This window comes from Mesoplodon bidens (assembly GCF_964165515.1).
Source record: "Mesoplodon bidens genome assembly, chromosome: 19".
Lineage (NCBI taxonomy): Eukaryota > Metazoa > Chordata > Mammalia > Artiodactyla > Ziphiidae > Mesoplodon > Mesoplodon bidens.
This window is the reverse complement of record NC_138179.1, coordinates 53596704-53620699: the sequence shown is the minus strand read 5'-3', so window position 1 is coordinate 53620699 and position 23996 is coordinate 53596704. Positions and strand designations below refer to the sequence as shown.

The 23996-nt window shown below is 57.8% G+C and overlaps 1 protein-coding gene across 2 annotated transcripts in view; it reads right to left on the bottom strand.

Moving 5' to 3' along the window:
* Window positions 1-14383, bottom strand: part of SRCIN1 (SRC kinase signaling inhibitor 1) — a gene marked incomplete at its 5' end in the record, with an annotated part of 66629 nt that extends 52246 nt beyond the window's left edge. Inside the window, 2 exons of one of the 2 annotated variants that reach the window (XM_081219171.1) lie at window positions 6048-6110; window positions 14260-14383. In XM_081219171.1, the coding sequence (XP_081075297.1) occupies window positions 6048-6110; window positions 14260-14383 (187 nt within the window). The remainder of the gene's footprint in view (window positions 1-6047; window positions 6111-14259) is intronic. The other variant, XM_081219172.1, reaches the window with a different exon arrangement.
* Window positions 14384-23996: the final 9613 nt, after the last annotated feature.

The window sequence follows — 23996 nt, the reverse complement described above, 5'->3', positions numbered from 1 at the left end:
CCAGACTCCAAGCACAGGCCACCGCGCTTCTGCTCATCACACTTCTATCGTCATGCCTGTGCCCCCATGGTACACGCCCACACGCCCAGCACAGGCTCACGAACGTGTGCCCAGTCACGAAGGCCTCCCCTGCACCCACCACAGGCATCAACATGGGCCCAGCTGGGACTGGGTCACTGCAGAGAGGCCACGTTGAACGCTACGTGGACAGACAGGGTGCTGTGCCCGTGCACACACATCATAGACATGTACAACCCCTCAACCGATTGCAGTGCATCTGGGGGTTCTCTCAAGTGCCAGCTCGCTGCATCTCCAGCTTGGAGTGAAAGACACTGGGGACCCCATTTGCCCATGCTGGGTCTAGCTACCCCTTCTCAGAGAGGCAACTTCTTGGCCCCTCTCCTGCTTTGTCAAGTTCAGGGTCTCCCTGCTAAAGCATTTACATTTTGTCTACAAATACAGGCCACTCCACTCTCACCAATGTTTACCCAATCAGGCAATGCCAAGGACTGAGATGCCCCTCCTGGACCTCGCATCCCCAGCCCTTGTCTCCCTCTACAGGTGCTCAGCCTCCTGCACCAGGACAAGGGGCCGGTGGGCCTTGGACCCCCTTCCACCTGCTGCCGGAGGGTGAAGGACAGGGCTTCTGGGCTGCAAGTTTCAGCCCTCACCTCACAGGTCAATTACTCTACTGCCCTGCAAGCTAACCGGGAACAAACAGCCAAATCTGCGTCCCATTATGTTCCCTCCCTAGGGATGCTAAGGTTAGAGCACCAGGAGAGACTCTGGAGGGTGGAAGATGGGGGAACCCAGAGAAGGGAGGAGGAGACTCAGAGTTTCCTGCCTGACTGCTGGGTCCAGACTGACCTGGGAAGCCTGATCAGATCCCAGGGGCATCTTTCAGTTCTCCCTGTTGCCTAACCTGAACCGTCCCACCAGAGCAGGATCCAGGAAGGTGGAGCACGAGCTGGGAGGCAGGGGAGAAACAAACAGTCTCCGCTTCCCTCTGCAAAAGACTTGAAGACTCCAACCTGCTCGTCTCCGTTAAATCCATCCATCTGGAGTGATGAGGTTTAGACTCAGCACCAGACTTGCTGGATGCCGTGGGGAAAACGGACCAGCCATGAATGACGGCACCCTTGATACCCACCCCTCGACCAAGCACACTCTCACGACAGCCCACAAGGGGCTCTGATAGCCTCTATTCATTCAGTTCTCAGAGTCACCTCGTGACGTTGCTCTCCCCCGTTTTACAGGCGAGAAAGCAGAGGCTCAAGAAGGGGTGACTTGTCCATGGTCAGAGTTGGCACGTGGAGAAGCCTGGTCTCGACTGTGGGGTTCTCAGCCCGGATCCCCTTTCTCTCCTCTACGCCCTGCTACCCCTGAGGAAGACGCTGATTCTGCCACCAGGGCATCCCTGAGTCTTCGTCTGAGCCACTGGGCCAGAGCCCCTCATGTCCCCTCATGGCCCCTCATGTCCCCTCATGTCCCCTCAGTCTGTCCAACTCCCTAAGGAGGGAGCACTCGAACAGGCCCCTCCCCAGAGGAGCGCAGAGACCCTCAAGCCCATCCTTTCTGGGGGGACCTCACACCGGAAGAGTGGGGACCCTTCCCCAGGGCGTGGCTGAGAGAGAAGGAGGGGCAGGGAGCAGAACTGCCCCGGGGCCACAGAAGCCCAGGCTGGGAAGGGGGCCCTGCCTTTCCACAGCCCTCCCCTCATACCGTAGTTTGGTACTGAGGCCTCCCAACCCCTGCCACAGGCTGTGCCGACACAGAACTGCAAGTCCTATTTCAGGAACGCCATCCAGCCAGGACTTGGATTCCTCCGGAAACAGACGGCTCATTACCTCTAAGGCACCTCCTCCTCCCTTAAAAAGAGCCAGAGTCTGTGCCCATGGCCCTCAGAGGGGTGCAGGGGCAGGGCATGATTACTTCTCCCTTCAGGACAGAATGAAGGCTCCTGAACCCGAATCTTCTCTCCTCAAGTCCTTCCTTCTGCGGCCTGGGTTCAGCCCCGGGCCATGTGCACTGCCCTCTGTTGGGTCAGCCCCACGTTGTCACCACCGCTTTTAGCTGGTGGCCTTCAAAACTGCTCCAATGGTCCAGATAAGGTCTGAGCAGCCCAGATGACCCCTCTCTGCTTCTGCTCTCACCAGCCCTCCTCCTGCCCCCAGCACGTGTGCCAGGGGAAGCAAATGCCAGGGCACACTCAGCCCTGCTCTGGGACCAGAACGTACCTTCCTTACCTCCTGCTCTTAACTCTCAGGCCTCCCCTGACCTCGGGCCTCAGGGCCAACTTGTCTCCTCCTGCCTGGGATGGACGACTCTCCTGGCAAGGGTAGCTCAACCTGCTGGCTCCTTCTAGGCACTTCCCTCTGCCCTCTGCTGCCTGGCCATGCTAATGTGATTCCAGGAGTCTGCTCTGGGTCTTAGCCCCTTCCTAGCAACTATGCCCTTGACAGCCCCAGCCAGGCATATCCCAGCTACAAGCACCAAAGCGTCTGCCCAGGAGTCTGAGTGGGCCGCCTGCTCTGCCCATAATTCTCTGCTTAGTGGCCTGAGGCCCTTGATAACCTGTCTGGAAGCCAGCCATCTCAGGGGTATGTCCAGTCACTCTGAGGACTGGAAAACCACAGCCCACACGATAACATCTGATGCATATTAACCACACAGCGCTTCCTCCTTGTTCACCTACTGCCTCCTCACCAAACTCTGCCCTACTGCCAGAGGGCCCCAGGACTGGAAGGAGAGGCTCCCTTACCCCCAGCTGCTTCCCAGCGCTCTGCCCCATGTCTGCATCCCATGCTCGCATGGCGGCTAATTCTGGCACCTCATCAGACAGTAATTATGGGGGAGTCAGCAGTGCAGTCATCTTGGCAGCTCGGCACCTGTCACCACGCCGCCATCCCCGGGCGGCTGGGATGGGACCGGAAGCTGATGGAGGAGGGGTGTGCTGGGGTGAGGGGCGTCTGCTCCCTCGCCGCCTCTGCAGCCCTCACTTCCTTCAACCCTACCTCCCCACAGGTGCACAGCGCATGTCAGCAAGGTGGCCACCAGCCACACCAGTGCTCCCTGTTAGCCAGGCCCGGTACTGAATGCATATGCCCTGTGTCACACACAGGCATGCCCAAGACCAAACAGAGCAAGAAGGACGCAGCACGCCAAGGCTCAAATCAAAAACTGCCCCTTCCCGTAAGTGTGACTTTGAACAAGTCGTTTTACTTTTCTGGATGTCAGTCTCTCTAATGGCAAAATGGGGAAAATAGTGCTTACCTTGGGAAGAGAAATAAATATGTAAAGTATCTAGCACAGTGCCTAACATATGGATGATCACGTATTCGCTCAACAAACAACGAGTACACACCTACTATGCACTGGGCAATACGAGGATGCCGAGATAAATGAACCGCAGTTTAGCAAAGACCACGCTGGGGGCGCTTCCCTGGTGGCGCAGTGGTTGAGAGTCCACCTGCCGATGCAGGGGACACGGGTCCGTGCCCCGGTCCGGGAGGATCCCACGTGCCGCGGAGCGGCTGGGCCCGTGAGCCATGGACGCTGAGCCTGTGCTCCGCAACGGGAGAGGCCACAGCAGTGAGAGGCCCGCGTACCGCAAAAAAAAAAAAAAAAAAAAAAAGACCACGCTGGGGCCACACTGGGGCTCAGGCATTTTGTTTAGCTGGTGGTGCTTTGTTTTGTTTCTTTGAATTTTAACGCCTTTAAGGAACACAGGCACTCTACCCCTCAGCGCAGTCCTCACCATTCCCCGCTGTCCTCATCCACCGCTTCACTCATTGCCAGCCCCTGAGAGCACTGAGCTTGCTGCCCCCAAAGCAGCCGTGAACTAGTAGAGGCTCAGTTATGTCCAGAACCGGTGCCATGAGAGATCTCACAGAGCCTTGGGAGCTGGGGACGAGCCCGGAGGTGGCCAGGGAGGGGCAGAAGTGGGAGGTGACAAAGGCAGGGTGTTCCTGGAAGAGGGTCACAGAGGGAAAGGGGAGGGCCACTGGGAGCTGATGGAGACACAGGCATCTCAAGGGGTCCTTCCTGGTGCTGGACCTCCGGGCCCCAGGCTGCAGCGCCTCCCTCTCCTCCAGAACATTTCCTAGGTGGGTCGTGTTGGTGGAGCTACGATAAGACCATGTTCCCTTGCCTCACAAGCAGCATCTGCTGTCCCAACTGAGTCACTGAGTCACTTCCCTGGCCCCATGGAGAGGAACACAGCCCCACTCTAGCTCTTTACAGATGTAAAATAAAGTAAGTCTGGGAAAGGACTGAGCTCCCTGCCTCTGGGAGTATTCCAGAAGAGGGTTAAGTGAAAGAGGAGGGCATTCAGGCCCCCTCCCTGGTTCCCTGCCCCTGAGCCTCGGCCCCTCTGCCATTTGTGTGGGGAAGGGGGGTGGCCTGTGTGACCAGGACCGGGGTCGAGGGGAAAGTCTGCAGTTTCAAGTCACTCCTGCCTTCTCCTGGCAGCAGCCGAGGCGGGGCGGGGGGTGGGGGGGAGGGAGGAGAGCGGCATCGTTGCTCTTTTAGGAAAATGGTAATTTTAATTAAGAGGCAGACAAACCAGCACTCTACAGATTGTCTCCGAGCAGTTATTAAAAAGCCATCAAGGCGTCGGCAGCCCCAGTGGCAGGGGAGGCTGCCTCCCCCATCTGCCCGCCCGGATTGGGGCCGAAGCATCCTCCAGACAGCTGGAGAAGGGCTGGAGGATGCGGAGCCTGCAAACAGCCAAGGCAGGGACTCTGCAGCCCCTCTCCCAAGGGCGGTCAGGGGCAGCACACAGACAGTACCCAGGGCACAGCCTGCCCAGCCCCAGGGAGGGGCTGGGGGAGGCGCAGAAAGGGAACCAGCAATTGGGCATCCCCTGCTGTGGGCTGGGCCCTGGTCCAGCTGCTGCTGCTTTTCCTGTATGCTTCTCAACAAGGCTGCCATTTTACAGGCAAGGACACTGAGGCTCAGAGAGGGAGAGTGGCTTGTCCAAGGCCACACAGCTAGGACATGGCTTATGTGAGCCTTTGAACCCGGATCAGACTGAGTCTCGAGTCCAGTGCTCCGGGCTGCTGGTCCTGGGCATGGAAGTGAGAGGGGGGTTCCCAGAGGCCCTCTTGAAGTGGCCCCAGCTCTGGCCCAACAATGCTGCCCACAGTCCCCAGGGTCATGGGGACTTGGGACCTCAGTCACTCCCTGCTTGGCAGGTACACACTATAGGAGAGGAGTGCCATTGGGTCAGGGGACACTCTACAGGGACATGAAGTGCAGAGCAGCTGCCAGCAGGGGGAGCAGGGGCGGATGGGGCATCAGTGGACGGAGGGTCACAGCTCTTTCCAGACAGACAGCCAGGCCACAGCCCCAGGCCCCACAGCCAGTGAATTCAGCCAACCCCTTAACCTCTATCTGCTCACCACATAAGCAATGAAAGAAACTTCGCTGTCTCAGTCACTGTTAGCCTCTGAGCCTAGACCAGTGCCTGGCACAGAGAAGGTGTTCAATAAATCTGTATCGAATGAAAGAAGGAAGGAATGGATGGATGAATCAATGAACGATTGAATAAATGAAATGCGATCACAGGGTTACAAGTGCCTATAGGCTAAACAAAGCTGTCCTGAGGTCGACGTGGTCCCATCTTCTCCCATCGCCCCCCTCTGGCCAACGCTAGAACATGGGCTGCCCCTGATAAGAAGGACCCCTTGCTCCTGACCCCCTGTCCCCAGGCCGTCTCGCCCCCTCGACAGAGGGCTCCCGCCTCCTCCTCCCTCCCCAGCCCCACTCCAGGAGCTTTACAGCCAGCACACACATATACATGCACACGTGTTTGTTCGCGCACACTGACTCACATGCACACACGTGCACACACGGACACGTTCTCGGCCAGGCAAGGTGCCCTCCCCAGAGTCAGGTCTCTGCTGCCCCCTCCCCTGGCAAAGGCCTGGGCGCCCCAGGGATAGCCCCCTCCCCCGTTTCTGGCCCCCGAGGCTGGGGAGAGGCACCAGCTAGGGAGCAGTGGGTGGCAGGATGGTGGGGAGAGGCCCCCCTCCTGGCTTACCAACCTGGAGACTTTAAACAGAGGGAACAGAGTCCTGGAGGCTTCCCTCCTGCTGCACGCTGGAGCCCTGGGTGAGGGACAGGAAAGGAGGAAAGTCGTGAACGAACGCCCGGAGCTGGAGGAGAGCAAGGGGCCGGGGCCGGGCTCCCAAAGCGGGCCGGGCCCGGCCGGGGCCTTGGGCCTCGGGGGAGGAGGGGACGGGGACGGAGCAACGCAGAGCATTAGGAGTTGTCCCTTTGGGGGGGTCACTGAGGGCTGGGGGGCAGGCAGGACGGACACTGGGTGTCGGAGGAAGAGCAGGGGCTGAAGGGGCAGAGACGCGGGTGGGAGACAGACAGGAGGACAGACAGCAGGACAACACAGAAAACAAGGGGGTCCCCAGAGTGGGGTCCCCAGGATAGACAGCCAGCAAGCCAGGCCTGGTTCTCCTCCCAGAAACGGGGGCAGGCTCTTTACTGGGGTCCACACAAGACCCCCATCTGCCTCCCCCAGCCAGGGTCGCCTCATTCTGGAAGGCTGGTGGGTTCAGAGTCAGAGGGGCCTGCCTTCATGGCTCTGCTGACCACCCCCTCCCAGCCCAAGAGACCCCCATCTGCTCCACTCACCTCCTAACCCTGAGGAAGGCCCCCCTTCTCTGCCCACAACAGAGGAAACAGGGGTACTTCACACCCGACACGCGCACACACACTCTTGCTGTGATAGGGGCTTGCCCGAGGCCCCGTGTCCAGCTCCTGACCCCCGCGCGCACCCCACTCCTCAAACGGCCAGGGCAGGGCCCCCCTCAGGTGTCCGTCATGCTGCCTCGCTCTCACTCTGCAGGAAGTCCTGCTCACTGTACTCCACCTCCCTCGTGCCCCAGCGCCTGTCTGCGGCCTTTCATCCTGGGGCGCGGCATTAGGACCCTTCCTGCACGGAGACACTGTGGGCCGGGCACCCTCTCGGGCCCAGCCCTCACTGGCTGTCTCGGACCCATCCACACCCACATCACGTCTGGCTGCAAGCATCCTCAGAGCCCCCTGCCAATCTGATGTTTCCAATTTTCCCACCGATTACCCAAGACACAGGCATCCTGGGGAGAAGCAGCTGTCGTACCCAGATGTTGGGACATTGACTGGGGGAAGAAATCAAGAATGTTCACTAACATATGTAGCCCCAGAGGGCTTCCTGGACAAAGCGGTGGGGTGGGGGTGGGGCACAGAAGGGCAGGTGGACAGGGGGGCACCAGGTGGGGGCATGAAGGCTCAAGAGGCCCAGCTCCCCGCTCACCACCAGCCTTAAGTGGCAGCTCCAGGGGCCCAGCCCCAGACCGGCTGGGGTGAGAATCTGGGTTTTAGATAAGAGGCTTGCTCACGTATGTCTCTTTTTCCTGGGAGAACAGCCACCCATTCGTTCATTCAACTGGACAGTGAGGAGGAGGATGAAGACAAAGACGTTACTATTTAGTGAAAGTTCACAATGTGCCGGGAGCTCCGCCTAAATTACCTCATTTAATCCTGGTACCCACCTTGTGAGGGAACCACGGTTATCAGCCCCAATTTACAGATGAGGAAACTGAGCTTCAGAGATGTGAAGTGACTTGCCCCAAACCACACAGCGAGTGAGTCACAGGGCTGGGATGCCAGCCCAGATCTGTCTGACTCCAGAGCCTGAGCTCTTGACCCCTGAGCTGAACTGCTTCCCATCCATCCTCCCCAGCCTTTGGCTGGCTCCCATTCCGTGCCCGCTGGGAAGTTCTGCCTGAAGTCTAACCTCTTTCCATCCCCTGCTCCAGCATAAACTATTTTTTACGGACAATAAGTGGAGCAGAAGGTTTCACTTCGGTTTCTTTCTGCCTCATCCTAGGAGTGGGAAGCAGATCATTTTAACCTAAGGCTGCAAATGGACCAGGGATCAGGGGTGGGGGAGGAGCTGCTGGGTTCAGGAGAAGGGGCTTCTCCCAAGCTTCATCTTTAAGTGACTTCTGCCCCTCTGGGATCCCCTTTCCTACTCTCCCGCCTCCGTCACAGAAGAGGCTCCAGGAAGCCCCTCAAAGGTCTCTTCTCGTTTGAACATCCAGAATTCCCCCCCAAGCACCCGCGCTAGGGAGAGAGAGCCTAAAAAGTCAGCGGCAGCAGAGCGAGAGTCACTGTCAGTCCAAACAGCCCTGGCTTTCCCTCAGAGTCCCAACTTTCAGCTTAGAAGAAGGCTGGGACCAGAATGGGGACTCGCCAGGCCAGCCTGGCCACTGGGAGGGGATGGACTAGGCAGGGGACAGCCCCGGAGAGGAGGCATAGAGGCCCGGGTGTATCTGCAAGGGCTTCAGTGAGCCGTGGAATGCCTTCCCAATGAACTGGGGTCGTTAATTCTTCCTCAATGAGGCAGCTGCGGGTGCCTGGGGTGACACCACAGACGCCTGCTGTGTCTGCAGTTATCAGCCCCCCTGGGCTGGAAGGAGCCAACAGGACACACACACCCTCTCTGCCTCCTATAGGCTCTGCACAAGCATCTCCAGCTTAGGGCCACTCTGTGGGGGTCTCTGGATCTGGGGGGCCCCTGTGGGTCCCTGGGTCTGCGGTCTCCAGCATGCTCGGTGACTGGGGTGGAAAAGAGACCAGGGTGCTGGGATGAGGAGGGTTGGCAGAAGTGAGGAAGGGAGGCGTGTGAAAACCCAGCTCCTTCCCAGTCTCAGTGCTACTCCATTCCGGGATATGCAGGCAACTGGGCCAGGTGGCTGAGGCTACCAGGAACCAGGAAAAGGTTGTGGGGGAGATGAGCCACCAGCTGGCAGTGCCTCCGCAGAAGAAAAGATGGACTGGATTATAGTCCCTGGTTGGAACGGAGTGCTGCAAAGCCCTTTTTTTCTGGGGTGGGAGGAAAACAGACGGTAGCTGAATCCTATAGCCTCTTGCTTATCCATCTTCTGGGCTGAGAGGACAGATTTAGGCAAGATGTGCCTTCGGAGCAGGAGGGGCTGTTGGTAAGGCGTATGCAGGCGCACAAAAGCACCAGTGTTCTCTTGGGCCAAATCTCCATTTTTCCTGGTTTAGCTGGAGCTGGGAAGTATTATTCCCACCGTCTGTGTGGCGAGGCATATATTACCTCAGGAGAGAGGAGGTGGGTAGAACCTGCGACAGCTGGAAGGGACTTGAGAGATTCTCTAGTTCCACCCTTTCCTCACACCGAGGACACTGGAAACCAGAGGGGGCAACTAACTTGCCTAATGTCACACAGCAGTAGGGGAGGCAGGCAACCTGACACCAGTCCAACGCTTGCTCTTTACCCTGCCCTTGACTTCTCTGCCCTGGGGGATCAAAGACGGACTTTGATGTAACCTCCTCTTCCCCAGCAGCCCTGAACTCCTCTTCGTCAGGGTCCCCTGCACTCTGCCAACCATCACAGCCACAAGAGATTAAACTGGATCTACCAAGTTCCTTCCGATAGCCCAAAGGTCATCTCAAAGCTCACGCCAACCAGTCCCCTGCCCCTAGGTACAACGCTAGCTTACTTGCGCTCACAGACACCTATCATTGAGGTAAGAGATGCAAAAACACCACCTGGGAGCAGCCACCCTTCATGCACCTGGAGGCTTCCTTCCCATCTAACCTCGATTTCTCCTGCTGCAGCGTGGGCCTGTTTCCTCTCAAGCTGTCCTGTGCAAGAACGGGGGAGGGGGAGAAGAACAGGATTCCCCGCCTCCAAACCCTTCTGTCTGCCCACCTGCGGCAGAGGATGAGGGCAGGGTATCCCAGGGTGGCTGGGCCCTGAGCCCAGCGGGTGCGTGGGGCACGAGGGCTGCGGTGGGGAAGCAGCCGCCTGAGTGTGGGAGAAACAGCTCTTCTGGGAATTGTCCTTCTGACTCTTCATCTCCTGCAAACTCCTGCATCTCAGGGTTAGGGGAGGGTCTCCTCTGGGCTCGGAGACATCCATTCCCTCCCCATACCATTTACTGACTGTTTATCACGTGTCAGGCACTGTGCTGGACATTTCCATCTATTATTTCATTTAAGTTTCACAACAACTCCGTGGTCAGAAACTAAACTGCCCCCCGGGTCAGTTCCTCCCTGAGACTAGATCTAACCTTGATCCCTCTTGCTGTGTCTCCTCCGGCCCCGTCCACCATGGCAGTGGAGGGGATTTTTGCTCCTGTCTTCAGAAATCCTCACCTTACTCAGTGGCCCACCTTATCTTCCCCTGGCTGCCAAACTTTACCCCCGTCTTGCCCCATGTGATGAGTATTATGGGGGTGAAAGGAAATGAGGCAGGTTGGGGGCTGGGATGCAGCGCACTGCCCTGTGCCAGACACAGAGCACATACCAGGTGGCAGGGGAGAAGGCCCCTGAGATCAGTCGGGGTAGACGGAGGTGGGTGCAGAACTGAGGGCAGCAGTTTCTCCCTCCCTATGACCCCCTGCAGGGAGCACCATGCCTCACCTGTGGTGTGCTGGCCAGGCAGGGCCCAGACATGCAATGATCCTGTTCTCAGTGACCATCTCTCAGGTCCAAGTTCCAACCCACATGTACCCAGAGCCCAGGGGCCTGTGCAGAAGTGGGCAGGGCACAAGACGGCACGACGTGTCCTGGACTGTGAAGCTGCCTGTCTGGCAGCTGAAGCCAGAGGAGGGACTCTTACACCTCTTACACCTAGCTAAGCTCCTGGCATCTAGAGGTGCTCAGACCCTGACCCCTCTGCCAGGCTCAGTGGGGCTTCACACACCCTGTGGTAGCCACAGGCAACTGTAGTGAATTCACACCCACTTGGTTTCACTGTTTAGACTTTCTGGAGCTGGAGCGATGAGGGTAGGGGTCCCCTCCACTAGGGCTATCCTCCCATCCTGCCTCTAGGACGGCTGGAGCACAGGAGCCACCTCCCCAGGGAATTCTCAGGCCTCACCCGGCTTCCTTCCATCCCTCTGGGAGATTCCAGCAGTGACAGCCTGGGCCAATGGGCAAGGGGAATTGGAGTGGTGGGTGGGACTCTGGTCCCCGTGGGCGGCACCCTCCCCCTTCAAGCAGGCATCACTGATATATGCAAAGCATATGCAAATCACCCAGAAGAGAGACACAACAACGGTGGAATGTCAGAAGAGACCTTGGAGAGGAGCCAGCCTGTGCCCCCTCATTTCACAGGTGAGCACAGAGGCCCTTGCCAGGAAGGGACTTGCTCAAGGTCACTCGGACGTTTGGGCGCTGAGGCAGGATCCTAACGAGGTCTCTTTACTCAGTCCAAGGCTCCTTCCATGCCAGTCTTGTCTTCCATGTGGGGGGGGCTTACAAGACGGTGAAGGGGTCACAGGGCCTGCAGGGGTTCCCTTGGACCCTTCCCTTCCCCCTGTGAGCCTGGGTAGTGGGTGTGGGGGAACCATGGGCAAGGGCGGCGATGATGCCTGGGACAGCGGGCGACCAGAGGTGTGGAGGGGCCAGAGGCCGGAGGCATTGGTTTCCGGCAGCCAAGCAGTAGAAGGCGGCAGGAGAACTTGAGTGTCTGAAGCCCAATGTCAGGGCAAGGTGCCCGCTGTGTGCGGGGAGGGGGATGGCGCCCTCACTACACACACATCTCTAAGTGCTCAGAGGCCCCCTTCCGCCTGGACTCTGACGACTATGACACCTGACAGACCATAAGAGTCAACTCAGGCTGGTCCCTTCCGTGGCTGCAGCTCCTTCCCTCCCTCCAACCAACTTGGCTTCTTAACCTTCCAGACAGTCCTAGAAAGCAGGACAGATGCTAAGGAAAGAAGAGAGACAGGTATGAGGGGCCAGACAGACGGAAAAGGGGAGACTAAGGAGCAGAAGGGGGAGACGAAGAGGAGAGACAGCGGGAAGGTCAGAGGGAGAAGAATGGAGGGGCAGGGATGGGGCGCACCAGGGGGAAGAAAGTGGGGGGTCTGAGGAGCAGAGGGGGGAATGTGGGAGCAGGGGAGCCGAAAGGGGGCTCCCAGCCTCTGCAACTGAAGGACCAGGCTGGAGCCTGGGTGAGGGGCACAGGAGCCCCATCGAGGCCCGAGGCTGCCTGGCAAGAGCAGGGGACCAGGTCCCTGCCCCTCTGCCCGCCTCCCCAGCAAATCCCCCCGCTGCCAGGAAATCAGCGGCCGCCTCCCGCTCTCCTTCCCTCCCTCCCTCGGGGCAGGCAAGCGCTGCTTCCCAGCCAAATCCAAAGCCTTCATCTCTGCTTTTCAGAGCTGGGAATGAAAGAAGGGGAAGCCAGTGCAGCCCTCAAACCCGCTGACGGCCAGATTTTTATTATCTTTGCTCGAATGGGCCCTAGGAAGCCAACAAGGGATTCTTCAAAGAGCAATCTGAGTGGCTCATTGAAGCCTGCACCTGCACCAGCCCACCCACGACGGGCAGCTGGGGCTTGGGGCAGGGGCACAATCTGTCCCCCACCGCCCACCAAACCCGGAGACCAGATCGGAGGCTGCCTGGAGCCTCACCCTCCGTTCTCTGTGCCTAGGCAGGGGCCACTCGGTCAGGCAGTCAGGCTCAAAGGCTAGACCCAGGCCCACTGGGCCTCTGAGACGGTCTCTGTCCCTCTCTGGGCCTCGAAGACACAAACTAAGGAAGAAATTGGATCTCCTTGCCAGGGCTTGGAGGAGATAAGTGCTTGGGATTCCTCGAAAGCAAAGCTTTAATGGCAAGCTCCAGATCCTTCTCCTGAACTCTCTGCCTGCCCACCCAATGGCCTCCTGTCTCCCTTCCAACCAAGCTGCCCCTCCATTCCCGAGCCCCAGGCCCACTACTCAGGATGATCCTCAACCCCCAAACACAGCTCCCTCAGGCCAAATCCTCAACCTCGTCTCCCTTCTTTCCCCAAGACCTAACCTGGGGCGGAGAGGGGGCTAAAACAGATCTGGTACTTCAAAGAGTCTAGCCTCCTCCGTCCTAAGCTTGGGTTTTGTCAGAGAAAGCCAAGGTTCGAACTGGGCAGATGGCAGCCATGCCACCATCACCCCCAGCTCTGACCACACCGGTGAGATCGATGCTCACAGCCAAAGAAGGAATCAATGGTTCTAATTAAACCTTTTTTCCAGGGTGGGTCCCTGGCCAGAGAGAGAGAAAGAGAGAGATCATCCGGGGCTCTGCATCACAGCACCCAACTCTGCCCTGTACATATTTAAGAAACATGGAGCCCTGGATTCCCAGCAGGATTCAGGCCATGAAGACCCCAGACCCCATCCCCTCCGCGTTAGGCAAGGCGGCTAGCAGAAAGCATGTGGTGAGATCAAACCTCCCAATGGCTCATTCCCAGGGACCCTTCCCCTAGAGGAGCTCCCCGTCTCCACTCAGCACTGCCTGAGACCACAGTTGCTTCTTCCAGATCTCCAGAGCACATGGGGGACCTGCATCTCCATCCCGGCCCTGAGGGTCATCACAGAGAACTGGCCAACATGGTAAGGGCGGAAGGAGCAGGGGTGGGGGGAGCACTGGACAAAGACCCTCTTGTCCCCAAGGCGCAGTGGCAGGAAGCCAGGGCAAAGCCTTTGCACTTGCTGCCAATGGTGCCTGGGTGCCCGGCAGTCTGGGTGGAGGGGGGAATCTTATTCTTGGAACCCCCTCCTTTTATGCTCCATCCCTTGCTTCTACACTAGGCCACCAGCTAAGTCTCTGCCCCAACAACTCCCAGCTTGCCTGGATACTTCCTTCCTGTATGAATGCCGGACCCTGACACTTGCCCACAGTGGGCCCAGCATCAACTAAAACCAGCAAAAGACCTCACACGCAAACCATAACTGCCCCCCACATATGTACACATGCGCAACCACGCCAGAAACCACCACCATCACAGCTGCCACCAATGATGACAAAGCCCCACATTTTCACAGTGACAGTCTCCATCAAATGCATCACCAATTCTTTAAGACCAGCAAGAAGGACAGGGAAGGGAAGGAGAGAAACTGAGGCACAGAGTTCGACAGCAAAGTAGTTGGCTCAAGGTCACCCAGACCAAGATATCCAGAGCTGGAAAGAAGGCATCCTATCCCCACCCCAAAGTGCTCAAACCCAACACCAAGGAATAGTCAGACCCACAAGCCTGGAAGTCTGGTCATCTACCCCCGACTCCCAGCCCTTATCTGCTTCCCCCTCCCCCAAACAACAGGAGCTCCAACATCTTCTGACAAGCTCCAGCCAGGAACCCACTTCTCCTAAAGTTGGGGGCTGCAAGACCTCCTGGTTCCCTCGTATTTGGGAAGAGGGCCTGGCAGTCCAGGCTCTCCGCCTTGCACACTCCCAGTTCTCGCTCACCTGGCTCCCCTCGGCCCCCGGGGTCCCTCGGTCCAGCCTCCTCCCTGGAAGATCGGGCGCTGCCCTCCGCTGTCCTCTCCCACCAGGCCAGGGCAAAGCGCCGGAGGCACTGCCAGGGCTGCATGGGGAGGGGTGGGGCGGAGGGGCTTGCACCAGCAGCTGCACACACCCCGCTGGGCCCTGCCAGCCGAGCTGCGGAGGCACCCGGCCGGCCCCCTCTGCTTCCACCAGCATCCTGCTGCCCCCACCGACAGGACTCGGAGCTGGCCAGGGAGCTTCTGACGTAGCAAAGGGGTGCGTGGGAGGGGAAGGGGGGTTAGCGCGGCCCCTCCCCAGCCCCGCCCTCTGCCGCTCAGCCTCCGGCAGTCCCTACTTCCTCATTCACCCTAGATGCTCTCCCCAGCTGGGGGCGCCCTCCCCTGCCCACTGGCTTCTGCAAGGGGAGGGCTTAAGATCAAATGGCCCCTCCCCAGCCCCTCCCCCTCCCGCCAGCCTAGCGGGGAGCGGGTCCCCAGTCTCTGCAACTGCTGCCTAGGCTCCCAGGTCTCCAGGGCTAGGGCTTCGAGGTGACTGGGGAGGGGGTGCGGGGAATACAGGCTTGTATCCTGGCAACACAACCAACCCCAGAATACACTAATCCTCTTCCTTCCCTGGGGGGCGGGCGCAAAGCGCCTACCACCACCATCCAAGGGCGTGCACCCCATTCTGGGACCTAGGGGAAAGAGGCCTTTAATGCTCCCACCACTTCTCCATCCCCTTCGCCTCCCCCTGCATCCTCTTCTTCCTCCACCTCCGATGGACCACTCCCCTCCTCCACTCTCCTCACCATCCATCCCCCGTCCTCTTTTCTCCCTCCCTCCCCCCTCCACATAAACCCCTTTAAATTTTAACCCTTCGGGCCCCCTTCCCCGGGCCTCACGAGGCCCTCCCCACCCGGTCTCCAGCCTCGCCAATGCAGGACCCCCTCTCTGGTCCCAGCACTCCTCTCGCCCCGGTCCCTCTCCCAAGCCCGGAGCGCCGCGGTCCCCTGCCCCCCCCACACCTGCGTCCCGAGCATCCCTCGCCCCGTCGGCCGCCGCCTCCCCGGCCCGGCCGCCGCCCCCGCCCCCGGCCGAGGGGAAAACACACAAAGAAAACAGAAATACCTTCCACTTAAGCATGGAGGCACATTAGGAAGGAGAGAGACAGGGACATGCCTTGGGACGGAGCGTTCCCCATCGGGCGGGGGCGCGGGGGGCGGGGGCCCCGGGCCGGCCTGCCTGGCGCTCGCCCTCTCGCCGCCTCGCGGGCTCCTCGCTGGGCCCCAGCCCCGGGGCGCGGTGCCAGGCGGGCGGGCCGGGGGCGCGGGCCCCGCCGGGGTGGACCAGCTGGGAGGGCGCCGGCGGCCGGGCGTGTGGGTGCGCGCGCGCGCGGGCGTGTCACCGAGTGTGCGAGAGCGAGTGTGTGTGTGTGTGTGTGTGTGCGCGCGCGCGCGCGCCGGCGCGGGTGTGTCACTGCGGGCTGGAGCGCGCGCGGCGCGAGCACGCGCGTGTGGCCTGAACGTACAAAGGGCCGCCGGGGTGGCGGGGAGCAGGGAGGGGAGGGGGCCGGCGCCTCGCGCCCTCCAGCTGCACTGCGGGACCCCGCAGCGCGCGGCCGGGCCTGGGGTGCGGGGCGCGCTCACGCTCCCCTCCCCGCTGCACCTGCTTCTTCCCCCCAGAGCAATCCTCAAGCCATGACAGAGACTAATGCCTAAAGTGGGGGCCGGCATCGGAGGAGGGGGTGCACCTCGAGGGTGCGGAAACTTCTCGGTCTCCTAGCCCGTGCGCGCCTTAGGAGGGAGACGCATTCGGGGACGAACGGGGCAGGGAGGGACTGGGGGACTACTCTTCAGCCAAGGTGACCTCCGAAAGCCACAGGCGCCCTATGCAGGGAGAGTCTGGACCCTCCTCTGCCTGTGCCGGGACGCCCCCCTAGCTGTCTCCTTAGACCTGGCTTAGCCAAGGGGACCCAGTCCCACGGCGCCCCCTGCTGGGCTGTCTCCTTGCCCCCAGCTCGGGTGGCGGCCCCTCCTGGAGGCTTCTGCTGGAACTGCAGCGGCCCGTGCTGTGAGTAAGGGGAGTCCGCCAGTCGGCCAAGCAGGACTCCAAAGGAGGGCGCTTCAGCTCCTGCCCCTTCTCACGCCTCACTGGCGACGCCATTGCCACCTCCACCGAAGCCTGCAGAGCGCCAGCGCTGCCCCACCCCTGCCTCACTCCCACCCCCTCCCTGTCCCACCTTGGCCTACCTGTTGGCTCCATAGACTTCTCTGGGTGATTCTGTCCCCTACTCCTCCTGTCCCGGTTGCTTGCTCTCTCTCTCTCTCCGGTTCTCTGTCCTGTCCTTTCTCTCCCAAGCTTCTCTTGGAGAGGGGAAGGTCCCCTGCCCCTTTTATTTACTCCCGGCATTCCCAAAGCCAGCTTAGATGAGCAAGAAAGCGGCACAGCACATCTCTTCGCTATAGGCCACCAGGTGGAACGGCAGGCAAGCCTAGAGGCAGGAGAGGAGACCCCACCCCAAGTGGCCCAAACGACAAACCGGTTTCCCCACTTCCTGGTCTACCCAGTTGCAGCCTTAATCCAAGCTCTCCCACTTTCCTTCCCGCACCCCCCCACCCAGCCCCAGGCCTGCCCTGAGCCAGCCACATGCCTGGCTCAGGGCAAGTCTGATGCCCCTTACAGATTAACTCCAGTTGCAGTAACTTAGGTGACTGGGCCAGGGTAAGGAGAGGAGGGGCCCTTCCCAGCTCCAGCCAGACAGCTAAGGAGGGCAGCCAAGAGCCGTGTCCTGGACACACCGTCTGGGCACACGACCCCAGCAGTCGGCACCCTGACTTCTTCCCTCCTGGGCCAGCTGCCTCTCCCTCTGCCAACTGGATGGTGCCCATCTTTTGGCCTCTGAGTGTGCTGTGGGCACTCATCCAGCTCCCTGCTTGGCTGCCTGCCCAGGGTGGGTATGGGAGTCAGCAGGCCCTGTGTAGGGGAGGGGTCGGCAAGGGGACGGGTGGCTTCCCCTCAGCTGCGTGGACACCAGTTCCCAAGCCTCTCCGAGCCCAGAGGCTGGGGACTCACGCTGCTGGTCCTCCATCCAGGCCTCCAACTCAACCACGCAGGATGCTACCCCTCCCCTCCCCCTCAGGTCCCCCGCCATGAGACAAGTTCTCCTCCCTTCCCCACATGGTGCCCACCTGCGTGGAAGGGCATAGCACGTGCTTTACCCATATTCTCTAATTTAACCCTGTGGAAGTGGCTGTTTTCAGCCCCGTTTCACAGAGAAAGGAGTTGCCCAATCTAAGAATAGCAAAGGTGAAATTGAAACCCAGACTTGCCTGACTCCAAGGCTCCCAGACTCTTTTTCTATCACCACCACCATCTCCTAACCCTGTGGGCTGCCAGAAGCAGGGGCCTAACTCTGATACGCGTCTCATGACCAGAAAGGAAAGAAAGAGCTTGGCTCAGGAACATGGCTGAGGGTAAAGACATAGTTATTTATGTCAGGGTTAGGGAACTGGGCATTATCCCCTGGATGATGGCTGGAAAGATGCTTGTCCTGTCACATGGAGGTTTTTCTGGCCTTTACACTAGATGCCAAGAAGCCACGGGCTCGGGGACTTGGGGAGGGAGGCTCTGTGAATTAGCCCCCAGAGACTGGGAATAATTCCAAATATGACATTAGTGACCTCCTTCATCATGAACGCCCCCCCATAGTGAGAAGATTAAATCAGATTCAGGTAACATTTTTTTATTTGTGTAGTTCACGTGTTAGAGACATATCGTAAACATTTCTGATCATTTTCATAGCTATGAGCTCATTTGACCCCCTCCTCTCCTCAAAGCAGGACAGTGGCCTCCATGGGTCCGTGGAGGGGTGAGAAGGGATACAGCTCCTGAACGGGAACAAAGACCCCTGAGGCCCAAGTTGAGCCAGAGGGCAGATGGCCTGATACCAGCCACTCTCACTGACCCCACTCCATCCTCTGCCACATGCCCCAGGGAAGATAGGTGCCTCCCCACCACCACCACCTGATCTCAAAGGCCAAGCTCCAAGGGCTTCCCTGGTGGCGCAGTGGTTGAGAGTCCGCCTGCCGATGCAGGGGACGCGGGTTCGTGCCCCGGTCCGGGAAGGTCCCACGTGCCGTGGAGCGGCTGGCCCCGTGAGCCATGGCCGCTAAGCCTGCGCGTCCGGAGCCTGTGCTCCGCAACGGGAGAGGCCACAACAGTGAGAGGCCCACGTACCGCAAAAAAAAAGCCAAGCTCCTGGTGTAGGGAGGAGGCTGAGGAAGTTCTCTCCTCTGATCAGGGCGAGGGAAACACAGGTATTATTTCTTCAGCTGAGAGACCAGAATTGCTTCTGGAAGCTGGCATGGTGCCCGGGCACAAGCAATGTGCCAGCTGCCTCCACCTGAGGTGCCTCAGGTGCCACCCTGCCCCCACTCTCATTCTTCAACGAGTAACTCCCCTCTGGCCTTTCTCCCCTGTATCTCTGGCACTGCGCTTGATTGGGAGGGGGCTGCTGGCTTGTTTGAGGGATTGGAACAGCAGATGGTAAACACCCACCTTGCCCTTCTCACTCCACGCATCCTGCTCACCTTTTCCTGGGAGCCCGCAGGAGCGAGGTTATGAGGGAGAGCCCTAGAGGTGAGAATTCTCAGCCTCACTGCTCCTTCCCCAAGGGTGTTTGGAACAGGGTTTGCACGTGGACAAACATCTGGGCAGGAAGAGGGAGATGGGGCTGATCTCGGTTCCCCGGCCAGAGACTGAAGTCAGGCCACGGCAGTGAGGGTGCTGAGTCCTAGCCACTAGACCACCAGGGACCAGTGGCCAATGACAAGGCCCCTGGCCCTTCAACTTTGTAGAAATGAATTCCCACAAAGAGCAAAATTAGTGAAACAAGTAAAGTGTTTATTAGGACGAAAAAGAGTACGTGTAGACTGACACACGGGCTGACTCAGAGAGAGTCACACCAGCATGGTAGTTTGAATCATTTGTATGGGGCATTTCTTCGGGGTTTCCTTTGGCCAATCACCTTGCTTTGCCTGGTTCTGAGTCCGTATTGGGTTTATCTTAGGGTCCTCCCATATGTGCGTGCACCTCTTAGCCAAGATGGATTCTAGTGAAGAGGCCTATGGGTGGGTTGATATCACTCCCTTTCTGACCTCCAAGGAGCCTTTCCGCGCATTTGTAGTCAGGAAGTTCTCCTTGACCTTGAGAATGAGAAATACATGGTCTCTTTATCTCTTATCTGGGTAGGGCTCAGCTTTCTCCTCTGTCCAGCTGCTCAGCCTGGGGCCCATCTATCTCCCACCTCAGGGCCTGGGGTGGGCAGAGGGGCACATGGGCCTCTAAGGAAAGCCACAGGGGAAAAGGTGATGTGAAAATGATACTGGGACACCCCAAACTGCTCACTCTGCCACCTTAGAGTCCCCCACCCCAAATCCTCGAGAAGGCACCCTGCCAGGAGTATTATTGTCTAGCTAGGGCATTTCATGAGCCCCATTTGGACCACCCAAACTCCACCAAGGGTGGCCCCAAAGCACCGAGGGGGCTGTGGAGAGCCCTCTTCCGGGGAGAGAGTGACCAGGGGCAGTGAGCCGGCCTCTGGGGCTGGTTTGGGTTGGGGAGCTGAGAGGTGGAGGTTGCTTCCCTCTGCCCCAGACCTGCAGACTTCCGATCACAGCTCAGTCTCTGAGAACCTGGAAGTCTCTCCTCCCGCATTCCTCACTCTCCCATTCCTCCTCCCACCCTATAGGAGAGGAGTAAAAGGCAGTAAGTTTCAATAGACCCCCCTCCGTTCCCCTTGATCCCCCCCTCCCTTGCTTGTTATTGTAATGAATGCTAATGAAGCTCAATAATTGATGTCCTCATTAGCACATCAAACCCACTTTCTGAAGAATGGAGAGTAAAAATGGAAGGGGGGGGAATCTCTGGGGTCCTAACTGTAGCCAGCCCCCTCCAGAGAAACTCATCCTGGTGCTTCCAGCAGGGAGGGACCCCACTAGAGGGACTTGCATTCAGAAACCTAGATGTCCCCCTCTGACTGAGAATTTTCTGAGTACAAGGCTCTGTCTTCCCTATCAGATGGCAAGCAAGGGTCTTGTCTCTCCCATCAGACTGGGAACACTGAGTCCCCCTCATTAACTCTGGCTCCTCCTCAGGGCAGGGCAGTGGTTCTTAAACCAAAGCAAGAATTAGAATCCCCGGGCTTCCCTGGTGGCGCAGTGGTTGAGAGTCCACCTGCCGATGCAGCGGGCACGGTTCTGGAAAGATCCCACGTGCCGCAGAGTGGCTGGGCCCGTGAGCCATGGACGCTGAGCCTGCGCGTCTGGAGCCTGTGCTCCGCAATGGGAGAGGCCACAGCAGTGAGAGGCCCGCGTACCGGTTAAAAAAAAAAAAAAAAAAAAAAAAAAAGAATCCGCCTGCCAATGTACGGGACACGGGTTCGAGCCCTGAACCCTGGTCTGGGAAGATCCCACATGCCGCAGAGCAACTAAGCCCACAGCAACTGCACCACAACTACTGAGTCTGCGCTCTAGAGCCCGCGGACCACAACTAGTGAGCCCGCGGGCCACAACTACTGAAGCCCATGTGCCTAGAGCCTGTGCTCCGGGACAAGAGAAGCCACCGCAATGAGAAGCCCGCGCACCGTGACAAAGAGTAGCCCCTGCGCACCACAAGCAGAGAAAGCCCGCGCGCGCGCAGCAACCAAGACCCAACGCAGCCTAAATAAATAAATAAATAAATAAATAAATTTATTCATTTAAAAAAAAACAGAAGAAAGAATTAGAATCCCCTGGAGGCTTTGTGAAAACAGGGGTTGCTGGGTTCCACCCCCAAAGTTTCTGATTCAGTAAGTTTGAGGCGGGGCCTGAAAATTTGCATTTCGACCAAGTTGCCAAGCGTTGCTGCTGCTTACTGCTGCAGGGCAGGAACCACACTTTGAGAGCCAGTGGGGTAGGGACTGACTTCTTGCTTTCCCAGCCTCGGGCTTCGCCTGCTAGTGGGACACGTGGCAAGTCACTGCAGGGCCTGGCACACAGGGAGTGTCCAGGAGAACTCTGTGACACAGATGAACGTACCTCTCCTCTCCTTTCCTTAAACCACCACCAAAGCCAATTCCTGCCACCATAAGTGCCCCTGGTGGCTCCTTCCTCCCCTGACCTTGACCTTTGAGGGCTGGAGATGGCCAGAACTGGACCTCCTGCCCCCCAGCTGCCTGCCACCATGCTCGGTGCTGCAGATACCAGTGGGTCCCCTCTCCTGGGAGAAGGAGAGCATAAAGGCGAGGGAGAGGATTCCCAGTATCCCAGCTCACTTTGGGATGACCTCCCGGGGCCTCACTGGGGAGAGGGGCTTGTGGATGTCATCCACGACCGTGCATGCAGCTCCCCACCTCCTTCCTTCCTACGCAGTCGCCTAGGCATAGAATGAAATGAAAGAGAAAAGAAAGATGAGGAGAAGGGACTAAAACAGGGAGAAGGAAGGCAGTTTGTATTTATCCTTGAGAGGACATACTGTGAGACACTGGGGCCCAAGTGGGCCACAAGCCCAATTCCTGCAGTACCACACCAAGCTTGGCTTTGAGGCTCTAGATTTCACCCTCTGATCCACTTGCTTGGGAAAAGAAAGGGAGCACACACCCCTACTTCAGCCAGCAGCCTTGCTGGGATTGCCAACCAGCCTTATAAGCCTATGGTGGGCAGCAGGGAAATGGAACAGGTATCATCCTCACCTATTTTACCCATGTTAGTACCTGGTAACCATCTCCTTGCCTTCCAGGGTCACAACAATCACCTGTTTAATAATGAAAGTGGGTGGAACCCTCATCTGTTGCTGGTGGGGATGTAAAATGGTTCAGTAGCTGTGGGAGACAGTTTGGCAATTCCTCAAAAAGTTAAACATAGAATTACCCTCTGACCCAACAGCCCAAATGTCCTTCAGTGGATGAATAAACAATTTGTGACATATCCATACAATGGAATACTATTCAACCATAGTAAAGGAATGAAGCACTAATACTAACTTCAACATGGATGAACCTCAACATTCTGCTAAGTGAAAGGAGCCAGACACAAAATGTCATGTGTTGTATGATTCCATTTATAGGAAATATTCAGAATAGGTAAATCCATAGAGATTTGCCCGGAGGAGGAAGAAATGGGGAGCAATTGCTTAACGGGTATGGGATTTCCTTTTGGGATGATAAAAATATTTTGGAACCAGATAGAGGTGGTGGTTACACAACATGGTGAATGCACTAAATGCCACTGAGTTGTTCACTTTATAATGGTTAATTTCATGTTATATGAATTCCATCTCAAAAAAAAAAAAGTAATAATGAAGTAGGAGTTTTCCAAGGAGTTCATTAAGTAGACCCATCTGCAGATTTCAGAGTCTGTCTTCTTTGGAAACAGGAGCTTGTGCCCACATGAGTTACAGCCACTGCCCATGGTCTGGAGTACCAGGCACCTCTCTGAACCCTTGGAAGATGCTCACAGGACCCCAGGATGCAGTTTTCTGAACCCAGACTGCATCCTAGCAGCCTCCTGCTCTGCCTGGCTCCCATCCCAAGGGAGCCTCCCTTTCAGGTTCCTGCTTCCCAAGCAGGCAGCAGATGCCTGACAAAGCGCTGAGGAGCTCAGCTTCCCATCTTCAGCTAACATCGTGCCATCTGCCCCAGCGGCAGGCGCACTCCTCCCTGATCATCTTGGTCCAAACACAGCTTTAAAAAGCCCTCTGGTTTTCTTTCCCACAGATTATTTTAATCACCCCCTAAGTGAGCCTCTTGTTCTCTGGAATCTCACACTAGCCCCAGTCCTTTCCCCCTGAGTTTGGCCCTGGGCTGGCTCCTCTATGTACAGGCAGGGAAGGGAGGGGTCTTAGGATGAATCAGGCACACTTGTTGCTCCCCTTGGCTCTAAAGCCCCATTAGATCCTTCCTAGTGACCTTTAATGACCACTTCCTACAGCAGAGCATTGTGTCCTTTGGAGCCCTTGAACCTTTTGAGGTCCTGACAAAAGCTTTGCACCCTTCCCTAAACAAATGAACATATATGGCCAGCTGCAAGAAATCTGTTGGCCTCCCTGACCTCTGCAGCCCATCCAAGGACCCCTAGGGCAGGGCTACTCAAAGTTTGGTCCACAAGATGAGTACAGAAATGAAGAGCCATCTTTGAGAAAGCTTTATAGCGATTTGACATTGCCACACGTCCCAGTGCATGATCATTTTTGCTGTGTTTTATAAAAACAACATGGGTTCACAATCAGGCATTTCCCTGGTGGCACAGTGGTTAAGGATCTGCCTGCCAATGCAGGGGACATGGGTTTGAGCCCTGGTCCGGGAAGATCCCACATGCCGCGGAGCAACTAAGCCCGTGCGCCACAACTACTGAGCCCGCGCTCCACAACAAGAGAAGTCACCCCGATGAGAAGCCCGTGCACGGCAACGAAGAGTAGCCCCCGCTCACCGCAACCAGAGAAAGCCGCGTGCAGCAACGAAGACCCAATGCAGCCAAAAATAAATTAATTTTTTTTAATTTATAAAAAAATAAAACAACAACATGGGTTCACAATCAATTGGATATCTTTTTTAAAAAAAGGTCCTTTACCACAGAGAGTTTGAGAAACACTGCCTTGAGGATCTGGTCATCTCAGGGTAGACGGCCTGACCCACTCAGCAAATTTCTTAGGTTCGCATTTGACGCCCTCCATTGCTCTATCCCC